Source organism: Phaseolus vulgaris, chromosome 1 (genome assembly GCF_000499845.2).
Source record: "Phaseolus vulgaris cultivar G19833 chromosome 1, P. vulgaris v2.0, whole genome shotgun sequence".
NCBI lineage: Eukaryota > Viridiplantae > Streptophyta > Magnoliopsida > Fabales > Fabaceae > Phaseolus > Phaseolus vulgaris.
The window spans coordinates 46,486,047-46,511,472 of record NC_023759.2 but is presented as its reverse complement, the minus strand read 5'-3'; the positions used below and the strand labels follow the sequence as shown (position 1 = coordinate 46,511,472).

The following is a 25,426-nucleotide window of genomic DNA, read 5'->3' as shown; positions in this document are numbered from 1 at the left end:
TCTTTTCAACAATATATATTAATATTAAATTATGACATTTTTATTATTAAATTTAACTTTTAATTGTAATGAAGACTTACAAATACTTATATTGCATAATTATAATATTATAACATTATTATTATTATTATTAGAGCATCGAGTATTTGCTGATATGAATACAGGAACATAATATATCACAAGATTTGAGATTAAATTCTTTTAGGTAACACTATGTCGAATTTCAATCTTAATCTATAATGTTAAGCTAAAACACCATACTTGCCAAAATGATAAGATATAAATATAAAACTTTTCTATTTTAGACAACATTGTTATTTGTTCCTTTCCATTAGAGACCGAACCTAATCAAAGACAATCTTATCTATAATAATAAAATACAAACAACTACCTTATCTCTAATAATAAGGTCTAAATAATCAACTCATCTTTAATGATAACATACACAAAAATAATTTATTTGTAATGACAACATGAAATAAAAAATATACCAGATTAACCAATATAAAATAATTGTTTTGTTATCTTTTTGCATCTAAATTTTGATCAACAGATTTTAGTATTGGAGTATTTAAAAACAGAATCCTCTTAATCGTGGAATACATGTAATTACAGGATTAATTTTCTCTTTTTAATTTTAAAGCTGTAAAATATGTGATTGCTATTCCTTAAGTTAAGGATAATAAGGTGATATCAGATGATAAACATGATTTATAAAATATTTTAGATTGTTATCCACTTTGCAATTATAACTGTTTTATTAATTATTTTATCAGTATATGGTTTTTTTTTTATCTTTTATGTATTACATAAGTAGAGTACTGAATAATGTAAATATTCAACTAATTTTTATTAATAAAATATATTATTTTCTTTTCTCTTTTTTTCTCTCTCTTTTGTCTTCCCTTTCTTAAATGAAATATATATAAAACTAATAGATGCAAGTGATAATTTTTGCAAATGACAAAATTAAAATTTTTTAAATAAAAAAGAGATAATTGAATAGAAAGGGTAATGGAGTTAAGTGGTATAATAAATTAATAATATTATTAACTTTCATACTTGCACACATTTTAGAGAGGATATATAATAATAGTTAAAAAGTCTAAATTGATTAATAAAGAGAATATATTTAATATATAAATAAATGAAATTTCATAAGATTAAATTAGATTTATAAGAAATCAACTTAAATTTAAGTTAATTTTTTAATAATAATAATAAGAATTGATCCCTTCTTTTGAATTCTCAAAAGTATCCACATATAAGGAAAGTTGAAATAAAATATAATAGGTGATATTCTTAGAAGAAAAGGTTGGTGAACAGAAACAAGTAAAAAGGAGAAGTGATATATGATGGAAGTGAATGGAATCTGCATGACAATATTGTGATTACGTAGTCATCATGACTCATGGGTGAGCTGAACCTCCCTCTCTTTTTGACCCAACTCAAACTTCTTCACTATCAAAACCAAACCACAATTGGTGGTCAATAGGAATTTTAATCCAAAATTTAGAGAACCTGTTTTGTGCTTTTTGGGCCAACCAATGACAGTTTAACATTTCACTGTACTTCTTCATGTTTCTTCTCTCATAAGTCTCATTAGATGTGAAAGGATCAAATATAACTTTTTTTATAACAGTTCAATTTTGCTTTTACTATAATAAAAAATAATTATGGATGGTATCATATAAGTATATCTTTGTTAATGTCTGTTTAAATTTTAATAAGATTAATGAATGTTGTTGTCATATATCCATTCATAAATTATGATGTGATACTCAGCTATATTATAATGTCAAAAGTAAATATACTTTTTAAAATTAATATGTGTCGATTTTTTCTTAAATAACAAAGTATTCGAAACGATCTATGTGTTGAAACTAAAATAATGTGTTGAATTGAAGAGAAATTTTATTTTATATTTATCTTTCTTTTGTATTGTTTTCTTTTGTGGGTGGTGTGTCTTTTCTCGTGTTGTGTTATTGGTTGGTGAAAAGACTTCTAAAAGTACGTGAATTAGAGTTACTAGCACGTAGGTTCCAAGAAAATTAAAAATAGGTTATCTTTCTTGGTAAAAGTTAGAATGGTTCACCAACATAATGTGATGTTTCTTTTTTATATTAGGATTTTCAAATAATAATAATAAATTGTTTAATTATTTGTAATGGTTGTAGTTTGTAAGAAAATATCATTTGATATATTAAGATGAAAACATTAATCAGATATATAAGTATGATATAGATGAAATATTCTTCACATGAAGCAACAAGGCTTCTCAGAAAAGAAAAGTGATAATAATAATAATAATAAAATAATGTTATAAACTATCCATCTCATAAAAGATGATGCACACATTTCAACTACTTCTCACAATTAAGTTTCACTTTTTTTTCTATTTTATGGAAATTTGTTGTCCTCCAATATTGTTTTTATTTAAATAATAAGACACAAACCTAAAATAATAATAATAATACATATATTATGTTTAAATAAATTTATTAAATTTATAAATATTAAATTTTAACTTATTAAGATAAGAATGAGAATAGTACATGTGTTCCCACTACTAAAGTATAAATACATGTATTATAAATAAAACATAACCAAACCATAAAACTATTTAACACACATATTTATGAATATTTATGTGTTAGTTGAAAAAATTCAATTTTTTTTAGTCAGTTTTTTTTGTTTTTTTTAAATCAATTTTTTAGCTATATCTTTTTATCAGATCTATCTTGAAGATCCCAATTCTAATTACAATGAATTTATAATTAAGATTAATTTAAATGAGAATGATAAAATGCTGTTTTTTGTTATTACACGATAATAACTTTTCAATTAAAAACCACAAATTTTGTTGAATTAATACTTTAATAAAACAATAAGTATAATAATATTTTTTTTGTTTAAAATTAGCAAAAATACATGTACTTATGTGTATTTACATTTTGATCACATAAAAAATATTTTTATTTTATTTTATTATTACTTTTATGAATAATTAATTAAAAAATAGAATTTAAAATATATATAATTTTGTAAAAAATAATATTAAAAAATGATATAATTCTTACTTTTTTATTATTATTATTATTATTTTCATTCTCTTTTGTCAATGCTTTGATTCATACAGAACATAGATGGAGACGCAAGGTTGATGGTATAAAAATCTAAAAAGGCCAGGGCAAATTTTTACTGCAACTTACAAATTTTGACTTGTACTCTGATATATATATATATATATATATATATATATATATATATTTTTTTTTAATTAAAAAAATATATTTTATAAAACTAAACCTGAAATAGATTGTTGTGTTATGAAAATGAAATCCTGAAATAAAACTTGAACATTAAAAAATAATGAAATCTGATTTTAAAAAAATAATTCTGAAATATTAAAAATACGTTTTAAACAAAAATTACAGAAAATAAAATATGAAAATCAGAAATATTTTTATCTATATCTCTTATTCTATTTAAAGATATTTTTGTTATTTCACATCCTCTTCTATTTAAAGGTATATTTTTGTTATTTCAAGTGTAGGTTTAAGTTTCATGAAAGTAGGCGAGTGGTGCAAAAAAAGACATAATAGTTAGGCCTGACAGTGGGTGGACCTTGGAGATTATCAGGCCCATAGCAAAAGAGATCAAACAAAGTACTACAACAAAACTAGTGGATCAGTGGGTGCAGGGAAAGTGCGAGTGCTCTGAAACCAAAACACAAAGCAGCCGCAACCATGAAGCTGAAAGAGAGGGACGGAGGTCGCCGGAGAAGTCAGAAGTCGAAGAAGAGTAAGCAAAATTCAAAACGGCAAAAGACTGCTCCTCGTTTGCCCTCTTCTTTGCAAAAGCACCTTGATCGTTTAAACCCTACCACTCACTTAGAAAGTGTGGATTCCGATTCCGATGACGACAAGAACCTTTACGAATACGAGGAAGAAAGGGCCGAGGAGGAGTCTAGAAAAAATAAGCGTTACGACCCTGTTTCCGTTGACAATGACCTTTCCGAAGAAATTGAGGTTTCTCTTTTCTTTACCTTTTTTTAACAGTAATGTCGTATAAATTCTTTATATTGTTCCTGTTGTTAACTTGTTTAAATGCTTATCATATTAGGCCCGTTTGATTCCCTTTTCAGTTTTTGATATTGAAAACTGTTTTCTATTATGTGATGTTTTTTTTATTAAAGGTAATTAAAGGTAGTTTGGATTGATGGAAGGAGATGAAAGAGAAGGGAATGGAATGGACCATGTTGAAGATCCATTGTTTGGATTAAAAAATAAATAATGGAAGATAATATAAATTGATGGAATCCATTCCTTCTAATTTAATTTTTTAGCTTTTTCCTTCTGCTCCAAATGGTGTTCATGCCATGGAATGTGAAACAGTCCTTTCAACTTGGTAACTAGAAGGTTTTTTCTCCCCTTTGTGTTTTATCATCCCTTCGTAGTTTCGTGTGTGCATTTTTCCTCGCAATGCCTGCAATCCTCGTTTAATACTGGCCACTGCAGTTTCTAGAAAATTTTAGTACACCCAACCCAACAAACAAAATACATGTGGCATCCTAGGTCTAATGGAGAAAGCATTTGAGACTTGCAAGTTGCAACACCTTGTACAGACTAATTTTACAAACATGAACTTAATTATTAGATCAAACGAGTGTGTATACAGTCTGGCAGATGTTCAACTTACTAGTGTTGTAAAGTGTAAAAACACAAAATTTAATGTGTTACCTGTGATGATCTTTTGAATGCCTTATGAAATTTGCTGAAGTCTCACATCCCTGATTTATATTCAAATACATTTGGAATATTACATTTGGTCTGGATTGGCTCATTAATTTTTAAATTTACATTTAACTTATCCTGTTTGTACCAGATAATTGTCATTCATGTCTTCAATGGTATTTTTAGGATGAGGACGTGCAATCAGATGATGAAAGTGACGAGAATGATTACAGTGGGACAAAGAGGGATGCAAATGTTCAAAGTGATGAGTCTGGAGAAGATGATGATGGGAGGCATGCAAGGATGCTACAAGCAATTACTGGTATGCCTAGTGAGGCTTTTGAAGGTAAGAAAATTGCTGCTAAGCTTTTCTGTTACCGGTTATTTATTTATGTTAGAACTTAGAGGCATGCTGTCAATTTCTTCTCCAAAAGTTAGAGAATATAATTAGTTATTAGAGATGCTTGTGATGAAATTTTTAATATTGCATTATAGTTTTTAACATTGGCACATTTAATAGCCTTTATACAAATGTTGAATTTTATCCATGTGTGAATTATATGATAAAGTACCAACGATAATTTCTACCAAATATTAAATAATTTGGAGATCCACTAATATGCAATATACTTGTTGAAATGTACTCGTACTTTAAATGGCATAATATGAGTTGAAATGAAGTCATGTGAGAAAATATCAGTTTTGAATATTCAAATAATTCATAATGTTGTTCATTATATATATATATATATATATATATATATATATATCACTGTGTCTGTGTAGTGTGTGCTACATATGCTCTAATTTTTTGCAATATGTGGAAGGAACACCAAACCAATTTTTTGTACATGAATGCTATATAGAGAGGGTCCTCCTGTTGTTTCTCTCTTTCTGTTGTGTTTTCAGATTAAGGATATGTTTTACCCCTTAAAATCCCAATGCAGAGAATAAGAAGAAAAAGAAGATGAAGAATGACTCTCTGATCCCTGAGCTATATCCAGAGTCTGAATATAACCCTAGTCGTGATGTTTTGGAAGGTGATGCACACATTAGCGTAGAGGACCTACTGAATTCTCTTAGTGAAAAGCCTACCTATGGAAAACTTAGGAAGAGAGAGCTTCAAATTATGAAGAATGATAGAACCGTACATGCACCACTTTCAAAGGCAATTCAAGCAAAGGTAGAGAGGACAGCAGCCTATGAAGTATCAAAGAAAGATGTCACCAAGTGGCAGCATATTATTCAGAGAAATAGAGAGGCATCAACTATTTTCTTTGGTGAAAATGTAAATCTAGGATTTTCAACTGTAGGAGCAATAGCTTCTGAGTTTGAACCCAGAACTGAATTTGAGAAGAAAATGGCTGCACTAGTTTATGATGATGAAGTTACGGAAGCCCATGAAAAGGATGGTTCTAAGCTTCTTGAAATGAACAAGGTATGAATGCTTTTAATATATTAGTTAATAATTGAATCTGACATTACTGGTAGTAGTTGATCATGGAATGCTTTAACTTTCCCTTTTCTGATTCTCTCTTTTTTCCTTTTCTTTTGTATGATATCAATGTGGAAATGCCTTGACTAGTAATTGGTGAAGTTGACTCAGTGGTGGTTTGGCATACTTAGAAGCATTATATTTTCGAACAGTCAAACTCAAATTTATTTGTTACATTAAAGTGCTTGGATATACATTTTGATTCTTCAAATAAGATTTTTTTCTGCTTATTACAACAACAGAAAAAGCCGGGCATGAAATTAAATGGCATTTTTTCATGACTGAACTGATTTTTTTGTGTGAGTGGAGGCGACGAGGGGATTTGTTTCAGTGATGTACATAAATAAGGTTGTATTATATATAAGGTGAGATGAGCACAAGACATTTTGGAATGACCAGCAGCAACATCTTTCTCAATCCCACAAATATTGTCACTCTCCCTACGCTGTAGACTTGGATCAGGCTTGTTCATAAAAGTCCACAATAAGTTATCATTTTTTAATCAATCTCACCTCTTTCAATATTCCTATTATTTCACCTTCTTATTGTACCATGTTGAAAAGTCTAATAACTTGGATGAATAGAATAAAATTCATTTAGTAAGATTCCAAACATGCGTTCCTGCCAAGCATGCTACATGAGCTGAAATAAAACACCTTTATGATTCTGGCAGCTTCATGGTGGTAAACAAAATCCCAAGTCTCAGCTTGAGTGATGTTATCCCAGTTTTAGTTTTAACTTCCAAGTACCATACAATGTTTCCATGTGTGCCTGTTGGAGTTTAAGAATAAAATGAGCGCTCTTACATCTTTGAAGGTCTGTTTACTGAGTATTCTTCTTAACCCATGTTTTTAATGCATATGGCATGAAATTATTGGTAGACTGCTCCTTTTCAATTGTTTTATGTGATCTATTATGTCTAATAGGTGTCTATTGAAGATGAGAAGGATAGGCAAAACCGGATTGCTAAAATGCGGAGCCTTCTTTTTCGTCATGAAATGAAGGCAAAGCATATTAAAAAGATCAAGTCCAGAACATTTCATCGGTTGTTGAAGAAAGATAGGTTAAAGGCAGAAGCTTCTCAGATACAAATGGACCCTGAAGCTGCTGAAGAATATGCCATTAAACGAGAGCGTGAAAGGGCCGAGGTATATCATCATTCATGAAGAAATAATAGCTCAAGAAATTTTGTTTAACAAACACTGTTTACTGAGATATATTGTATCTTCATGACTAAAACAGGAAAATTGTTTCTATCAATCCCTTTCTCACTTCAAATTTCAACTTGGTACAGGAACGCATGACACTAAAGCACAAAAACCAGAATCGGTGGGCTAAGCGAATTATACAGCGAGGCTTAAATAGCCAAGATGAAGGAACTCGTGCTGCTATAGCTGAACAACATCAAAGACATGCTGAATTGACTAGAAAAATGCACTCTATGAAGGATAGCAGCAGTAGCAGTGAAGATACCAGTGATGAGGATGAAGATGAGAACTCTGTTGGTTCTGATCAGGAGAGGGCTTACAAGCTTTTGGGAAAAGCTAAAGATAAAACTATGAAAGTGTTGGAGGAAGAGGATGAAGTTCCCAAATCAGGATTGCTTTCTTTGCCTTTTATGGTATTATCCATTCCTTCTCTCTTCCTTTTCTCTCTCTCCCTGAAGGAAATTTCTGTGTAAATGTTATTCTTATTCTTAATCCTGAGAAGACTGTGATAAATACTCAATTATTTTCACGTGAATTATCTTGTTGAATGAATTATTATCTTTGCTTTATGTTAATTTTGTTTTTAAGTATTCTCTTTAGTATCCAATATAGAGATTGGAATTCGTAGTTTTTCTTATTGATTTGTGGTCTTCCCTTGATCTGTTCTGATGTAGAGGCGCGGATTGGAGAAAAGGAAAGAGGCAGCTGTTGAAGAAGCTAACCTTGCTTTCCAAGAATATGAAGATTCCCTGAAGAAACTGGAGAATTCTGGTGGCTTGAAAGATCCAAAAGCTGCTTCTGCCAGTGGTAGAAGAGTATTTGGACCAGCCAAAGCTCAGATATCTGATACCAGTATTGCAGTAAAATTAGATAACGGCTATGGTGGCAGTGATAGCGAGGATGACTTGGAAAACAGCAAAAGCGGCAACATGGAGAATACGGGAAGTGACCTTTTGCATAACAAGGATTCGGTTGTAACTCAAGAAGACACTGATACTCACCAGGAATCATTTTTTAAGGTGAATGAAATCTTATTTTGTCTTTTTTCTTATGTTAATGTCTTACTCAATGGATGTGATACATTTAATGCACTTTTTGTTCACAGAACATTGATGATATTGTTGAAAACCCTGGGCCTAAAACTACATGTGAAGTTTCCATATTTGTGTCAGATACATGGAAAAAGGTTCAAGTACTTTTAATATATTGTTTTTGTTTTATTTGTTTTGTTAAAGAAAAATATCTTCCATTTATGAAGTGACTGTTCTGTTGCACTGACATATTTATGATAAGCAGGCAAAGAACAAAAATGAAAGCACAAGTATAAAGAAGTCTCCAAAACTTACAGGGCCAGCTAGGCAAAATAAAAAAGTATAAGTTCTTTCTATTCTGTTACAAGTATAAAGCGTGTTGTTGGTTTAGCCTTACATTTTATCCTTTTATGTCGAAGGATACTGAAAAGGAAATTGGAGAGGATAGTGATACCGATAGTGAAGGGCAGATGGTGGATGGAATTCTGTCTTCTGTTTCTAAAGTGCCTTATGAACTTCCTTCTCAAGAGGAGCTCATTCGGCAAGCTTTTGCAGGGGATGATGTAGAAGGTGATTTTGAAAAGGACAAGCAGGAGATCCTCGAGGAAGAAAATCCCGAGCAAGAAAAGCCTCTGTTACTTCCTGGCTGGGGCCAGTGGACACATATACAGGAAAAGAAAGGCTTACCATCTTGGATGCTGAAAAAACATGAAGATGCCCAGAAAAAAAGGGCAGAGGCCCTCAAAAAGAGGAAGGATGCTCGGCTAAAAAACGTGATTATATCTGAGAAGATAGATAAGAAGGTTAGTGTCATTATATACAAGGTTTTGAACCTTCCTTCCGTATTCTTTTCAATGCATGCAACAATTTTTCATATTAGAAATTTGTGGAGTTATTTGGATTTGTCATATAATATTGGTGTTGCAATGGCAATTATCCTCATTTTGACTTGTATCAACAGGAATATTATTAATAGATATTGTCATTAGTATTAGTAGTAGTAAATTATTCATTCCGACCTCATTTTTTAAAACTCCTGCCTTTATTATTTGCTATTATCCTGGTTAAAAATTATTTTCAGTATATATTCATGCTCGAATTCTAGTTTTGTAACTGTGGCTCGATCAATGTTGCCAACTGCCTCGTGCTCCAGTGTATGCTGAACAGTTCCGTGCCTATTATTTACTGTATCAACAGTTATATTTTCTCTGTCAATTATTTTGTGTTGGTTTTAATTCTGTACTTCCTTTTGGATATCGCAGGCTGAGAAACTTCATACTAAATCTTTGCCTTTCCCGTTTACTTCGAAAGAGGTGTTTGAACAGAGCATGCGTGTGCCCATCGGACCTGAATTTAATCCAGCATCTGCAATTGGTCTTCTTAACCGACCAGAAGTAAGTACTTAATTGGCAAACTTTCTATCCTTGAACTTTTCCTGTGTCGGAAATAATCACGCTGTAGACAGCTTCTTGTCTAAAGTAATTAAAAATATTATGTTGATGTGCTTACCCTTGGTGAAGGAAATACCTTTGTTTATTGGATACTGTTGTGCGTTTTAGTAGGTTCTTATCTTTTTTCTAAGTGATACCCCATTTAGGAAAAATACTTTAAGATGAATGTATTTTTTGTAGCCATCTTGTAAACAAATGTTCCATATGCAGGTGGTGAAGAAACCAGGTGTTATTATAAAACCAGTGGAGTTTGAAGACGTGAATCCTCATGAAAAATCAGAACAACGAAGTGGTGATAAGCGAAAGCTTAAGAAAAATAGTGGTAAACCCATGAAAAAGGCGAAAGTGGGAGGAAAAAAATAATAGACAGGAGTTTTGGTTCTGATCCATTTATTCAAATATTCTCAGTTTTGTCTTTCTTTTGGAGAAAGACAATAAACATTTTTGCAGGTTAAAAGAAAAAGGTGGAGAATTTAGGAGCTACGGAAGCTTATGGCGTGCAAGGAAGGGTAGTGATAGAAGAAATAGAAGAATAGTGTTGTATTTTGTGGGGGTGTTTCCCCTTAAATATTATCATTGTCCGGTTAGTGTTTATTATTTTCACACCAACGGAAATGTCATTTTTTCTATTTTGTGCCCGATATATATCAAATAGGTATTCTCCTAAGGTACTGGAAAAAATATATTTATCTCTGACACGTTTTTCTCTATAAACCTATGAGGTTCAAACATTTCTCTTAAATGACGTATCCGTGTCGGACACACGTATCCGTGTCGGACACTCGTAGGACACTTATTGAAGTGTTCAATTCAAAAAATATTTGTTGGATTTTTAAAAATTTCAGTACGATTCTAACACAATTTTAAAAGGTATAAATATAATACTTTTCTAAAAACTCAAATTTATTGTATACATTTTTATTATGATTATAAAAATAAGGAATAAATTCTTTTAAACGTCATGAAAAATATCTTCCTGCTTCCAAAAGAATCTGAAAGATACTTTTGTACATAAATATTTATTTTTAATTTATACAATTCAAAATTATATAATATATAGATCCGTGTTTTTGTGTCTTACATTTTAAAGATTATACGTATCTTTGTGTCCGTGTCACTATCCATACATAGTAGAAACTGTCAAATTTATTATTTTAATTTGTTAAATCCCCTTAAGTTGTCTAGCTTTTTTTTCACTAAAGATGTACTCTAGTGTGGCATTTAACTTCTATTATCATTTATACATAATTCATTGTTTTGTTGATAATATCCCTCGACTCATAGAATTTATATAATATAAAATATATCTAATAATAGTGTATTGGAAAATGTATTATTATTTTTCATGAAAATACATCAACATTTTTCTTGCTTTTTTTCCCTTTTTATGAGACGAAGTAGAAACATTTTTCTTGTTTAAATACTCGGTCTTTGAACGTATTCTAATTAAAGTGAGTATATTTTGAGTACTTCGACAACGACCATATGAGAAGTTTTTCGCGCGGTATATAAAAACACTTTTTAACAACTTTAGAATAACATCTATCCATTGTACTAATGTTACCCGAGAGTTCAAAGCTTTCATGCCAACAATATTTTTTATATAATATTTTTATTCAACTTAAATAAGTTCAGTGAAACTGTATTAGACTTTAGTTCATAACTGAACACTCTTTCAAAGATATACAAGCATAGCATCAATTGTATGGAGGATAATGCCTCGAGGTTCAGACCCTTGTAGCAGTAGAAGTATCCTTTTGAGGCTAATGAGGCTGAGGTTAAGCTCATATTCTCGTCTATAACTCTTCAAAACCATCTTCGTCTCCGTCATCCTCTATCCTTTGAAATTCTTGTCTCCATGATTCCATCTGCCATAATATCAGTGCCTTATTAAGTTATTATGCTTTATACACACTACTGTGCTATACCATGTAAATCTGAATACAAAGTGCCTCACCTGATCATCAGAATGTAACAGCTGTTCTGCAGCAAACAATATACTATTATTGTGCCCTGATGCAAAATCTTTTCCATAACTCTCTGCAATCCCTTCATAGTTGATAATTTCCACCCGAAATCCGTTGCTCATGAATAGTTTATCCACTCTTTGCCTTATATTGGACTGTGCAAGACACAATAAAAGATTCTCTTTTTGCTTTCTTTTTCATGGAGAGAAAATTATTTTAATGAATTAATTAAATTAACTGTGCACAAACCTTGATTTCTGTGTCTGTCTCAGCTAAGCAGGCGGGAAGCTCTCCCAAAAAAAGGGATCCCTTCATGGCCAAACTGCCAATCATTGACAAAACCTCTTCAAAATTTGCCAGTGTCATCATTGGAAATCCCTGAGCAGGAATAAACCCACGTGACTAACATCTCAAGCAAAGACTCCCTCTTACTCCAATACTAACTTTGCTTTTGATTTCTAGAGTTTACTAATTGGAAGAAAAATGATAGGATTAATCACCTGTAGGACCCATATGCTTGGTCTACTACCACTGTAGCCCTTAAATTGCATAGCCTGCTCCATGTCAGATGATTCCAGTGGAATGTGATAGAATATGCAACCTTTGGGCATCTTCGCCCCAGCATCTGAAGCTTTAAAAAAAGAAACCATTAGATGTTGTTCTCATAGTGAACGCACAATACAAAATAAAGACAAACTCTTACATCCTTATTTACAGATTTTTGTGAGGCACAACTCTTTTAACCAAGCAACTGGTTTTGTTGAATTTATGATAAGAACGTTGTAGTCTATACACAACAGTTTCCAATTGGATTTGGATTTTTCCTAAGCTTTTCCCTTAATGAAAGAGAACTAGACAAATATTTCATAGCACATATTGAGATACTTTGTGTCTACCTTTCCCTTCGTATGCTGTAATCATTTGAAAATACTTACCTGACTAAGAGAATCCTAATCCTGATCCATCTAGTTTGCATGTGTACTTACCAGGTTTTAGGCTCACACTATTGTCCCTATAATAAACTTTGCCCAATAATATTTAGATTTGACAATGATATATGTTTAAAAGATTATCGTCCACTAAATCAACAAATGTCACCTTTAAGCTTCTCAGCTGCAAATTTAAATACAATTTCAGGAGATATGTCAAATATTATGGTCGAAGTGGGCAACTGAAGTCTGTATGGGCGTGTATCCATGCCATCAGTCAAAAAAACTAGCTGCAAGTAAGGAAAATTATCAAACTATGCAATATAATCCAAATAGCTACCTAAGTACTTAATGAAAAATAGTAATTTAAGTGGATATAGGATTATTCTCATAAACATACATACAGTAAGCAAGTACCTGCTTTAGTCCATCAATAAGACTAACTGTATGAAGCAGCTTATCATCAATGAACTTGGCTGCAAGACAGTAGGGATGCAAGTCCTGAATCACATCCTCGGGAGTATTATCAGGGACAAAACAACCAGCATATGGGTCTAGAAACAGAGGCTCTGCACTTGCAGAGAAGTGATACTATGAGACATGTTGATCTTGTAGTGACATGACAAAATGCAGCATCTAAATAGCATTACTTTATTATTCCCCCCCCCCCCCCCACACACACACATAGAGAAGTAATGATACATACACACCTTCCTAAATCAAACACACCATCAATACCTATTATTTCTCTCTATCTCTTTCTTCTCATCAGATCATAGCACCTATCATAACTACATTTCTCTTCTCTTTTTTCCTCTCTCGATGTTAAGAAGCATTTGATGTCCACCAATCTTTTTCCCAACAGTGAACTCAAACAACCTACTTCGAATGGTGGCAAAAAAATGCTAGCTTAGCACGATGAACCTACAGCTACCATTTATTGGACCATTCTGTATAAATATAAAGGTTTTTGTACTTTGAAGCAAGAAAAGTCAACCACACTCATACATTATCATTATTCATCAAGGCCTTTGAAATGCTCGATGAAATGTCTAAATGAGATAGAATTTCCTAGATTGAGTATAATGGAATGAAAGGGAGAGATGGGGTAATTTGCCTGGTCGAAGAGATTCGTGGTAACGAAGAGAAGCAGAAGCAGTAGCAGAAAGGAGTAATGGGTCATTGTCTGGGTTGAATTTTGCAGTAGAAACACAGAGTTTCCTCTTAGAATTGCATAGGAGTGAGGGAAGTATATTAGTGTAAGTTACAGGGAAAGCTTGTGCAAAACCCATCAAGCATTTAAAAAAGATAACGATTTAAGACTCTTTCAGTTAAAAACCGTCTCTTGTACTTTCAATATGTTGCGTCGTTGGATAATAAACTATATCTAAACATTTTTATTATAGTTGGAGACAAAATTATTTTAACTGAGTAAAACTACAGAAATATGTAATATAAATTCATATTTAAGATTTGAATTTAATATCAATGAGCTAAAATTTGACTTTAGTTTCGATAGCATTAAATATGTAATATGAGTTCATATTTAAATATAGTTAACTATACTATTACTATCTAAATATAATTTTTTTCCATATCTCATTTTCTGAACCTAATTTTTAAGGATTTTTTTAAAACAATTCAAATCAACTATCTAATAAATGTATCTCGAATAAATTGATAATATGTGTTTGACTTTTTGGTGACAGAACTAAACTCAAAGAAATAAAAATTATAGATTTTTTTCAGAGAAGGATACAAATGCAATATGGAATTAATAATTATTTCCTTAATTATAAGACAATTTTAACATAATTATACAGAATAATAAAAATAATTATTTTAAATATTGAATAAATCTTTATTATTAATTACTTTAAAAATTGTATTCTCCTTATTTATTAATACAGAATACATATAGTTTTAATTATAACTTACATATATTAAATAAAAAATAATAATACATATATTTTAGTTAAATGAATATATAAAATTAAAGTTAATATAGATACTAAATTTTAATTTTTTAAAATAAGATATCATAATATAAAATCCAAATCTGTATGTTTGACTTTTGCCAAAGTATTGAATGAAATGAAAACGATAATTCATATATTTGTCTCACATGTTTAAATGAGAAAATTTATATGATCTGAATTCATTAAGTGGTTCCAACTAATTTTATGTGATATTTTTTGGTCAGAAATGCTTTTACTTGATGTTAGTAACTATCTCTATATGCAAATTAAAGGCAACTACCACAGGCGTTTGGGTTTCTTGTGTGGAAAATTCCAGTGACTGTGAAGTACTACACATTTATAGGGCCTGCAAAAATTTAATAATCATAATTATTTTTCTTGGTGTTTAACGTTTTGCCAAAAAAAAACATGTAATTTAAAAGTTTAATTTTTTTTTTGTAATTTTGATATATTAAACACTTTTAATAATAAAAAAAATTATAATATAGGTGACTGAATATTTTAATAAAAATATCAATTTGGTAAAATAATATATATATATATATATATATATATTTTTTAAAATACTCTTAAAATTGTAAACTCTTCATTGTTATGCATGAAGTTTTACATGAAGGTGTTGTGTTACACGCTCAAAACTATTGTGTTATTAATAACAGTTTGTGTTTTTATTTTTTTTAAAAATAAAAAGAGCGATAATGGTAATTAAAATAAATAGTGAATAGTATATGACATGATACATTGGCCAAGGAGGTAAATTACTTAGAAATATAAATAGAATTGTAAGAGTGAAATAATTATGATAAATATAAGTGTAAAATAATTATATATACAAAAGATGTATCGAGTAAAACAACGTAGTTATAAATATATCAAATTTAATCAGAAACCATATGCTCACAGGAGTTTGAAAATAAAAAAATTATATATATAAACCATGGTCACATAAAACAAAATTTTTGACTCTGGTCATTGATTGTTAATATCTATTCGTCAAAGAAATTAAGTAGCTAACTACTACTAAGAAAATTAGCATATTGGGTTAGGTGAGTGTTTGGTGATCAACAGTTCCAAACCAGATTAATGCTATTCACAACTCTCTTCTTTCTTCTTTTCTTTTGTACTTTGAATTGTAGAATGCTTTCTTTTTTGCTTTTAATTGTAGAATGCTTTCTTTTTTACTTTGAATTGTAGAATGCTTTCTTTTTCACTTTGAATTGTAGAATGCTTTCTTCTTCATTTATTTTTAAAATAAAACTGGATTCCACACAAACGCAACACATGATATATGTCAGAATAAACAACAATTAATTATATATATATATATATTATTTATAAGTTTATTTTTGTTGAGGCTTTCCATATATCATTCCTTATTTTCATGTAATTGATAAACATATATAATAAAAGGATAAGTTAGAGTTTAAAAAACATTTACTTTCATTACTTCCTAATAAATATATCTTAAACTTTTATTCTCAATCATTTATATAAATGATTAGACGTTTATTCCCTAGAAAGGAAGTTGGATGCTATATGGCTTCTTGGATAAAGATTTGTGAGTCACGTGAGGTCGGTGGTCTTGGTATCATTGATTTGAGAACCTTTAACTCGACATTACTCGATAAATGGATTTGGCGATTGGGGTTGAATAAGGGCGGTTTGTGAAATGAAGTTCTTGATTCTAAGTATGGGGTTGGAGAAGTTTGCGAGAGGTTGGGAAAAATAGAAAGGATTCCCTTTGTGGAAAGATTTGAAGGAGGTTTGGAGTTTGGAGGGTTGGGGTCAGAATTTTGAAGATGCTTTTAAGTGAAAGATAGGTTCCGGGAAGGAATTCTCTTTCTGGGAGGATAACTGGGAGGGTTGTGTTGTGGTGCTCTGAATAATGTTTTCTTGAGGTTGTACTCCTCGAGTATGTCAAAAGCTTCTAAGGTGGCAGATTTAGGGGTTTGGAATAACGATGTATGAGTTTGAAATTTTGTCTGGAGAAGGAATTTATTCGAATGGGAAAAGCAATCGGTATGTCAAATTTTCTAGGTAATCCAAGGGTTGAGTTTTGAGTTGGATAAGGAGAATAGTTGGGTTTGGAAGGGTGGGGAGGCGGTATCTTATATAGTTAATTCAACTTATAATCGTCACCAGGGTCAATTTGGAAAAGCGTGAGATCGTGTTAGATAATCCTTTGTGTAGTTTCTGCAGGGTGGAGGAGGAGTCCCATTTCAGACTCAGAAATGCTTTAGGCGATGTATGGGGAGCGGTTTGGATTGGATTGCTGTGGTAAGCGAGTTGTGGAAGCATATGAACAATGTAATTTTTAATAGGGGTGTGACTGACGTTTCAGAAGTTTTTGCCTTGGTTTAATTAAATGTTTGGTCGTAGGTCACTGTCAAGTCTCATGTTACGTTTTTCTCCTTTTCTAACTGGTGTCTTAACCCTCTGCTTGAGGATGATTGGTTGATGTTTTTTTTTTTTCAAGAGTTTGTTCTTTTAGGTGGAATATTTGGGTCCAGTTAGGTGAGTTGCCTTTAATTTTTTTATACCAGTTGAACCATCATTGAATTGGTTCACATTTATTCATTTTTTATTGTTGATAAAAAAAATTATTATAACAACATTAAAAAAATTAATAGTCATTATAACCATCAATAAAACTTGATTTTTTTAATAGTCAAACAATAATCTATAATATAAAATCACAACAAATATATATATATATATATATATATTTATTTGATAAAACATATTTATTTCATTTGATAAAAGTGTAAATAGAACTTGGATTATCTTTGTTCCAAAACATGGTTGTGATCATATAATCATGGGCTCCATCTTCTATTAACCCATTTTCGAAACCAAATTCGCAGATATGAATGTGCAAACATTTTACGTAGAATTGAGAAAAGTGATGGAGATGTTGTCTTCTCTGAAGTCTCTGTTAATGCCTTTATACATTAATGGCTTCTCTTCAATTTAACCTCAAATGCCTAATATAATATAATACTTTAATACACTTCGTTTGCTGCTTGTGTTAAAAAATCCAAAACTATGCTTTCACATCTACTTTATAATTATTTTAATAATATAATAATATATTAATATTTTAAATTAAAAAATAAGATATTAATATTTTGAGTTGTATACTAGATGTATTTCACTATGCTCAAAATATCACCCTGATTCCTTTTATTCGTTTGTTCTTTTCTTAAAAATAAGTTTTGGTTATAATTTTTTTAGATATAGGTTATTCTAGTAAAATGTTCTACATTAACTGATGAGAATCAAATAAAGAAGGCTTTTATTAATGGAGGAAGAGGACATCCACCCTCACATTTGAAGTTCTTCCTTCTAGTCTTCTCAAAATTAAAAGAAGAAATAAAATAAAGATGAGGCCCAAGCCCAAAGCCCAAGCCCAAGCCCAAGAAGGCCAAAGCCCAAAGAGCCCAAGTCCATCCCATGAGGGGCAAGGCCAAGCTTTGAAATACTCTTGTATAGTTTTAGGAGGTTTGGTTATTAAATAAAGGTGTGTGAAAATGTAAAATAAAGTCACATTGTCCATGTGACTTAGGAGAGTGGTGTAGGTGTAGTTTTTGGGAGGTGTCATAGTAGAAAAAGGTCACACCTCCCATGTGACTTGTTTTTGGTGGGAATTTCAAATGAGTTTATTTGAAATTTCCCACCTATTTTTCAGCACCTTAGGCTATAAATAGAGGTGCTTCCTTTGTAAAAGGGAGATTTGAATTTTATCTAAAGAAACTATACTCAAAATTGGAGTGAGCATTTGGAGAGCTTTGAGCTTCTTCTCTAGTCTTATATTGAAGGACCATGGTTTCCTCAAGTGGCGGCTTCCACACTCATCTAGGAGCATCCATTCTTCTAGTGGCGTGATCATCCAACCATTCCTCCATCTTCATGAGCATTCTCTTCTCCTTCCTTTCTTCTTCTTCAATTTGTTCTTATTGCCTTGAGTTTTGAGTTGTTTTTGTTTCGGTTCCTTTAATTTTCCAGCACCTATTTTCTGTTTAGTTTTTAAATTCTGTTCGGTTCTTTTGTTTTGAAGTTCAATTCTGTTCGGTTTGTTCTTTTCCTTCTCCTTTGTTGATTCAATTTGACAATATTTGGTTCATCCAAATGAGTTTGGGATTTGATACTTGTTTTGGTGAGTTCTTGATCTTAGAACTATGATCCAACTTCTAAGAAAGTGCCTCTACATTTTCCAGCTCAAGGTGATTCCTCAAAGTGTCAAGAATCTTGTTCTATGTGGCTATTGGAATCACATCATGTGGTATCATGAGTCTTAGGTTCATTCTTGTTTAATTGTTGAGTTGTGTGCACTTTATTTCAAGAGCTCTTTAATTTCTTGCAATTTAAGTTTCTGTTTTAGAATTTTAATTGAGTTTTCTTGCTGTTTTTCTTTTGCTCCAAGTGTTTGTGGAAAGGTTTATGGCACTCATAATTCTTATGAGTAAGGTTGCTCTTTTGGAATGGCATTATCCTTCCTAGAGTTTACCTTAAGCTTCCTTTCACTTGTTACAATTTGTGTTGTGTCTTTTAATTTTTGAATCATGTCAAGTTTTGTCTTAAGTCATGTTATTCCATATATGTCATTACTTCTAGTAGTACTTTTATTGTTTTGATTGTTTCTTGCTTTAGTGTCATATAATTTTCTGAATTGATGTTGATCCTTTGTGCATTTTCTTTTTAGAATTGAGTTCATACTTGTATTCTAGACCTATACAAGTTCCAATACATCTTTTTCTATTATGTCTTTACTAGTTCATCATCCTGTTTTTTATTCCTATTAGGATTCCTCTGTTTCTGAAAAAAGTGCTTACTGTTTTTCCTTATTGCAATTGATTTACGTACTGTAAAATTATGAAATTCTGGATTTGAGATATTCAAAGTGTTAGAAAAGAATAGAAAAAAGAATCATTCAAAAATATGAAGTACACAAAAAATGATAAATAAAATAAAAAAAGTGTACATTTCTGCCGAAAAAAATACGGTAATCTGGCAGCGATTTTGAAAAATTTATTTCTCTCAATTGGCTTACTGTTTTTAATTGATTCCAGTGCCATTTTTGAGTTAACATCTTGAAGTTTCTGTGGTATAAATTTCATAATCCAGTTCGCTCTACAACGTTCCAGTTAAATCAGTGAATATCAAACACAGTTTGCATTAAAAAAAAATTTCCAGTAGCTAAATTTTTTTGTTTTCTTCATCTACTCTAGTGCTTTTCCTTAGGTATTCTTTTGTGTGCCTACTTTTCTCATTGAGTTCTTTATTTTCTTGATTGTCTTTCATTCTTACTCTTTGAGTTTGTCTTACATATAGTATTCCTTTTGCAATTACCTTTTCCTTGCTTATACCTTTTCTTGTTTGTCTTTATTGTTTCTTTGGTTTTGTGGTGGTTTGCTCTTAAGATTGGTGTGCTTGCTTTGACATATTTCATTTGAGGATTCCAAGGCCTCAAGATCAGATTGGAGCAAGAACATTATTTCTTTGAGAGTGATATCTTTTTCAGCCTTAGTTCACTTCGGCAGTTTCATTACAGCTCACTGTTTTTGCTAATTTTTAACTTGTTTGCTGTTTTTGTGTGTTTGCTGTTTTTTATTTGCAAAATGGCTGGCTATTCAAGTGGTGCATCTTACAAACAGCATTCTCCTTCCAAAGCTTCAGTCCTTGGTGAAGAAGAACATAGAAGAAGGAGGCATCACCATCATTCTCATGAAGAGAGCTATAATCGTGACCAAAGATATCACCAAGTGTTCAACATTGCTTGTAAAAAAGTCCCTAGTTTTAATGGTGATAGTGATCCTAATGTGTATTTAGAATGGGAGACTAAGGTTGACCATTATTTTCATGTGTATAAGGTCCAAGATGACCAAAAACTTAGATTAGTTTCTTTATCCTTTTTGGGCTATGCCAAAGAATGGTGGCATAAAATTGTAATGGACATTATATATCGCAAGAAACCTCCCGTGGTTTCTTGGAATGCTTTGAAAGAGTGTATGCGCGCGAGGTTTGTTCCTCCTTCTAGGAAGGAACACTTGTTGAAGTTCCAAAGGCTTCCTCAAGGACATAGGATGGTAGATGAATACTTTCAAGATTTTGAAACAACTTTGACTAAAATGAATATGCATGCTAATGAAGAGTCAAAGATTAAATGGTTTGTACGTGGTTTGAAAAGAGATATTAGAGACTTTGTAGAATTAAAAGAATATTCTTCTTTAAAGAGCGTGTTTCGCAAAGCCATCAAGGTAGAATCATATCTTTTGAACAAAACTTTCAAAAATACTCATGATGATGCTTTCTACAACTCTTCTAGGAAGGATGTCAACAAAATTTCTACTCAAAATTCTCCTTCCAATTATTCCAAACAAACCATGTTTCCAAAAAAAGTTTCTACTACAAATCCTTCTACTCCTAAGTCACCTACCAAAACTTCAAATATCAAATGTTTTAAATGTTTAGGTTTTGGGCACATAGCTCTTCATTGTCCACAAAAGCAAATCTTAAAGATAAACAAGGTCAAACAAGACTTAATTCACCCACCTACCACAAGTAAAAATGAAATAGACAAAGAAGGCCAAATTGACATGGGTCTTATCCTTTCACCTCCAAGGTGTTTTCCTTCCTTATCTTTTTCATTACCCAAGGTTCCTATTTCACCACCATCTTGGTTAAAAAATGTTAGGGATGATTTGTTCATACCTCCTAATGGTTGTCACCATTTAAGAGGTCTTTTTCCAAAACATCACATCATTCCCAAACAAATTTTTCCAACTTGGTCGATTTATAGAACATCCTTTTCTGAAATCCCATTGTTTACAAATGCTAAGTCATGTTTACATTTTTCTTCCACTTTTAATTGTAAAACTAAACTGACTTTGTTATATGCAGGGATTCAGAATTCGTGGACGAATTCTCTCCAACTCGAGGAGTATGATGAGAATCAAATAAAGAAGGCTTTTATTAATGGAGGAAGAGGACATCCACCCTCACATTTGAAGTTCTTCCTTCTAGTCTTCTCAAAATTAAAAGAAGAAATAAAATAAAGATGAGGCCCAAGCCCAAAGCCCAAGCCCAAGCCCAAGAAGGCCAAAGCCCAAAGAGCCCAAGTCCATCCCATGAGGGGCAAGGCCAAGCTTTGAAATACTCTTGTATAGTTTTAGGAGGTTTGGTTATTAAATAAAGGTGTGTGAAAATGTAAAATAAAGTCACATTGTCCATGTGACTTAGGAGAGTGGTGTAGGTGTAGTTTTTGGGAGGTGTCATAGTAGAAAAAGGTCACACCTCCCATGTGACTTGTTTTTGGTGGGAATTTCAAATGAGTTTATTTGAAATTTCCCACCTATTTTTCAGCACCTTAGGCTATAAATAGAGGTGCTTCCTTTGTAAAAGGGAGATTTGAATTTTATCTAAAGAAACTATACTCAAAATTGGAGTGAGCATTTGGAGAGCTTTGAGCTTCTTCTCTAGTCTTATCTTGAAGGACCATGGTTTCCTCAAGTGGCGGCTTCCACACTCATCTAGGAGCATCCATTCTTCTAGTGGCGTGATCATCCAACCATTCCTCCATCTTCATGAGCATTCTCTTCTCCTTCCTTTCTTCTTCTTCAATTTGTTCTTATTGCCTTGAGTTTTGAGTTGTTTTTGTTTCGGTTCCTTTAATTTTCCAGCACCTATTTTCTGTTTAGTTTTTAAATTCTGTTCGGTTCTTTTGTTTTGAAGTTCAATTCTGTTCGGTTTGTTCTTTTCCTTCTCCTTTGTTGATTCAATTTGACAATATTTGGTTCATCCAAATGAGTTTGGGATTTGATACTTGTTTTGGTGAGTTCTTGATCTTAGAACTATGATCCAACTTCTAAGAAAGTGCCTCTACATTTTCCAGCTCAAGGTGATTCCTCAAAGTGTCAAGAATCTTGTTCTATGTGGCTATTGGAATCACATCATTAACTTTTAATATTGATACGTAGGAGTTAGACTGTCTTCATATATTACTAGAACATGTTATAGATGGTCTCATCTCATATATAGTGTTTATTAATTAAAATATATGTTTTTTAATATAATAAATAAAATACTTTTAAATTACAATAAATTATAGATATTTATATAATTTTACGTGCCATCTTATATTTATAAATAAAAATATGAATTGAGAGAAACAAATCTTATATTTTGAATCCAAATATTCAAAATCCAACCAAAACAGGACAACCACTTATTTTAAATAATATTCAATAACAATACTTAGTCATCCAGTTATCAACATAAAATTTCAAGTTTTAAGAAATATTTCAAAATTGTTTCATAATCTTTAGGTTCGCAAAAAATGGGAGTGGGAGGATTAAAAATTGTTGATCAACGGGCTAGTTTTTTATTTATAATTTTATTATATATATATATATATATATATTTAAAATCATAATTAACCATGTATGTTTTATATGTTTTTAATTAGTTAATTAATGTCTCTAATTGATCAATTAAAAGGATTATTACTTTTAAATGTTAAATTATCTCATTATAATTAATAATTAGAATTTAATTTATAAATAATAATAATTTAACTTGATGTATGATTACATATTTGCATCCTTCAATTAATTTAATACAAAAAAAAATCTTTTAAATAATTTTTATTTTAGTATTTAATTTTAAAAGGTTAGTAGGTCAGCTCTTCCAGTTAAATTCACTTTGTGACCTCTAATCATCTTAGTTCAATTTCTCTTAATTAATAAGTATTTATTTCCCAAATAATAACAACCCTAAAATGTGAAAAAAAGAGGCAAAGTACACAAAAAAAACCTCCAACTTAATGAAACTCCACTCCAAATCATATACGTAAAATTTTAAAATACTCGCAGGTAAAAAAAGATAAATAAACTTAGTAAAAAAACTTATTTAAAATCATATTAATAAAATGATATATACTTAATTAATTTTTAAACGAGAGAATCTATTAAAAAAAAAAAGCTTTAGAAAGTTAGAGAAAATATAAAGAAAAGAGAAATTTAGAGATTTGAAAAGAAATAAGCTTAAAAATCACACGTAGTTATGCAAGAAAAACGAAAATAGATAATAATTGCACGATAACAAATGAGGAATTATTGTAATTTAGCATCTTTTTAAATATATTTTTATTGATTAAAGTTTACTAAAAATGTCAAAATTTTAGTAAGTGTCATTTCTCATTCAATCCGTCTTATCATTTACAATTTTGATGAATTTTAATAAAATGTAAATAATAAGTTAAAAATATGTCATTATCCTCTTAATTAACAAATTGCGTATAACTTCTTGACACAATAACTTGCTTATAAATTTAATCAACATCAGTTGATAAATACATTTGGTGAGTAAGTGGATTTTGAAATCGTGCTCACAGTAACCAAATCACCTCAATTTGATTAAAATTGAAAAGACATAGTTGTATTATATACTTTTTCTAAATTTAACCAAAAACAACTTATTTTACATAATTAAAAAGCAGCTGATATAATTTAATTTTATTAATTTCAACTCAATGATTTTTAAACATGTATTATTGAGAAATGATATAAAAAATCCTTAAAATATAATAATAATTAAATGAGAAATATTTTAAAATGATATTTGTATTGCTAACAATTTGAGGTGCTAAAGAGCATCTTCCTTTCAACCAAATTAGTCAACACCATAAAATAATTGACGATTAAAGAAGTTTAATTATTCCTTCAAATCGTGATTACGAACATATGAGCCTACATAGGTCTAGTGTGGTCATGCCTACAAGACAAAAACTATAAATAGGTATATACTCTCAATGAACACTTGATTTTAAATATATAATCTTGATATAAAATTGCACATGACTTGAGGGTTGAAGCGTAATTGCATGTATCATGTCAAGTACTGGAAGATCAATAGACCGAAAAAATTAAAGATGTAAAGATTTTGAGACAACAACCTAGAAGATCTAGTGTAAGGGATATCTAATCTTGTAAGAACAATATCAATAAAATCACTTAAATTTATTTATATTTAATTTCACTTTATTTTATTCATCTTCTTACATTTAAGTTAAAAAAACAGTACAATTTATGTTTATGAAGAAAGATTGATCGACAAGTAGCCTCCACTCATAATTACAAGAAATTGAAATTTGAAAAGTTTATTGAGTTTAAGGCTCACCCTACCTCATTATTGCTTTTATTGAAAGAAACTCAACATCCTTGACTTCTCTTTCAAATACAATTCTTTACTTCTTTTAACTAGCATTAATTCTTTCATCAATCCATGTCATCTAATAAAATACATGACATAATAATAAAAATTTTGTACAAGTTAAATGTTTTACCAAATAAATGATACTATTAATGCATGTTGACTTTAATATATTTGAAAGAGTAGTTTGATTTTTGAAAATATGCTACAGGAATGTTAGATTTTTTTAAAAACTATTTTTCCTTTATTAAACTTCATTGAAAATTATAAAGTATCATGAATCTTATTATGCCTTATTTAATATGTGTATATCGATTTTATAATTTTAATAAATCTTATTATAAAAATGTTTTTATGTTAGGCATCAATATCTAATTTGATATCTTAGTTAGGCTGACATTTTTATGTATAAAATAATTTT

General features: G+C 30.6%; 2 protein-coding genes across 3 annotated transcripts; one reads left to right on the top strand and one right to left on the bottom strand.

Annotated features, from left to right (window-relative positions):
* Positions 1–3,552: 3,552 nt before the first annotated feature.
* Positions 3,553–10,588, top strand: LOC137814748 (uncharacterized protein C57A7.06). The gene is made up of 11 exons (XM_068617640.1): positions 3,553–4,031; positions 4,923–5,082; positions 5,684–6,174; positions 7,158–7,379; positions 7,526–7,852; positions 8,114–8,458; positions 8,545–8,625; positions 8,736–8,810; positions 8,890–9,273; positions 9,733–9,864; positions 10,132–10,588. The coding sequence occupies exons 1-11, from the start codon at positions 3,750–3,752 to the stop codon at positions 10,282–10,284; spliced, it is 2,652 nt and encodes an 883-aa protein (XP_068473741.1). The 5' UTR covers positions 3,553–3,749; the 3' UTR covers positions 10,285–10,588.
* Positions 10,589–11,500: 912 nt separating this feature from the next.
* Positions 11,501–14,164, bottom strand: LOC137814747 (O-methyltransferase 1, chloroplastic). 2 transcript variants are annotated; one of them, XM_068617638.1, is made up of 7 exons: positions 13,935–14,164; positions 13,235–13,386; positions 12,987–13,107; positions 12,389–12,519; positions 12,138–12,266; positions 11,879–12,043; positions 11,501–11,789 (listed from the first exon to the last, which is right to left on the bottom strand). In XM_068617638.1, exons 1-7 carry the CDS (start codon positions 14,107–14,109, stop codon positions 11,718–11,720), a joined length of 945 nt encoding a protein of 314 aa, XP_068473739.1. In that variant the 5' UTR covers positions 14,110–14,164; the 3' UTR covers positions 11,501–11,717. The 2 variants fall into 2 exon arrangements, with proteins under 2 accessions (XP_068473739.1, XP_068473740.1); XM_068617639.1 differs by having other exon boundaries at positions 12,389–12,513; positions 13,935–14,163.
* Positions 14,165–25,426: the final 11,262 nt, after the last annotated feature.

Coding starts and splice junctions, on each gene's coding strand:
- LOC137814748 (XM_068617640.1), top strand. CDS start 3,750: ATGAAGCTGAAAGAGAGGGACGGAGGTCGCCGGAGAAGTCAGAAGTCG. Junction 4,032..4,922: donor ACCTTTCCGAAGAAATTGAG/GTTTCTCTTTTC, acceptor TGGTATTTTTAG/GATGAGGACGTGCAATCAGA. Junction 8,811..8,889: donor CAGCTAGGCAAAATAAAAAA/GTATAAGTTCTT, acceptor TTTATGTCGAAG/GATACTGAAAAGGAAATTGG.
- LOC137814747 (XM_068617638.1), bottom strand. CDS start 14,109: ATGGGTTTTGCACAAGCTTTCCCTGTAACTTACACTAATATACTTCCC. Junction 13,108..13,234: donor TTATTGATGGACTAAAGCAG/GTACTTGCTTAC, acceptor CCTTACTTGCAG/CTAGTTTTTTTGACTGATGG. Junction 12,267..12,388: donor CAAGCATATGGGTCCTACAG/GTGATTAATCCT, acceptor ATTCCTGCTCAG/GGATTTCCAATGATGACACT.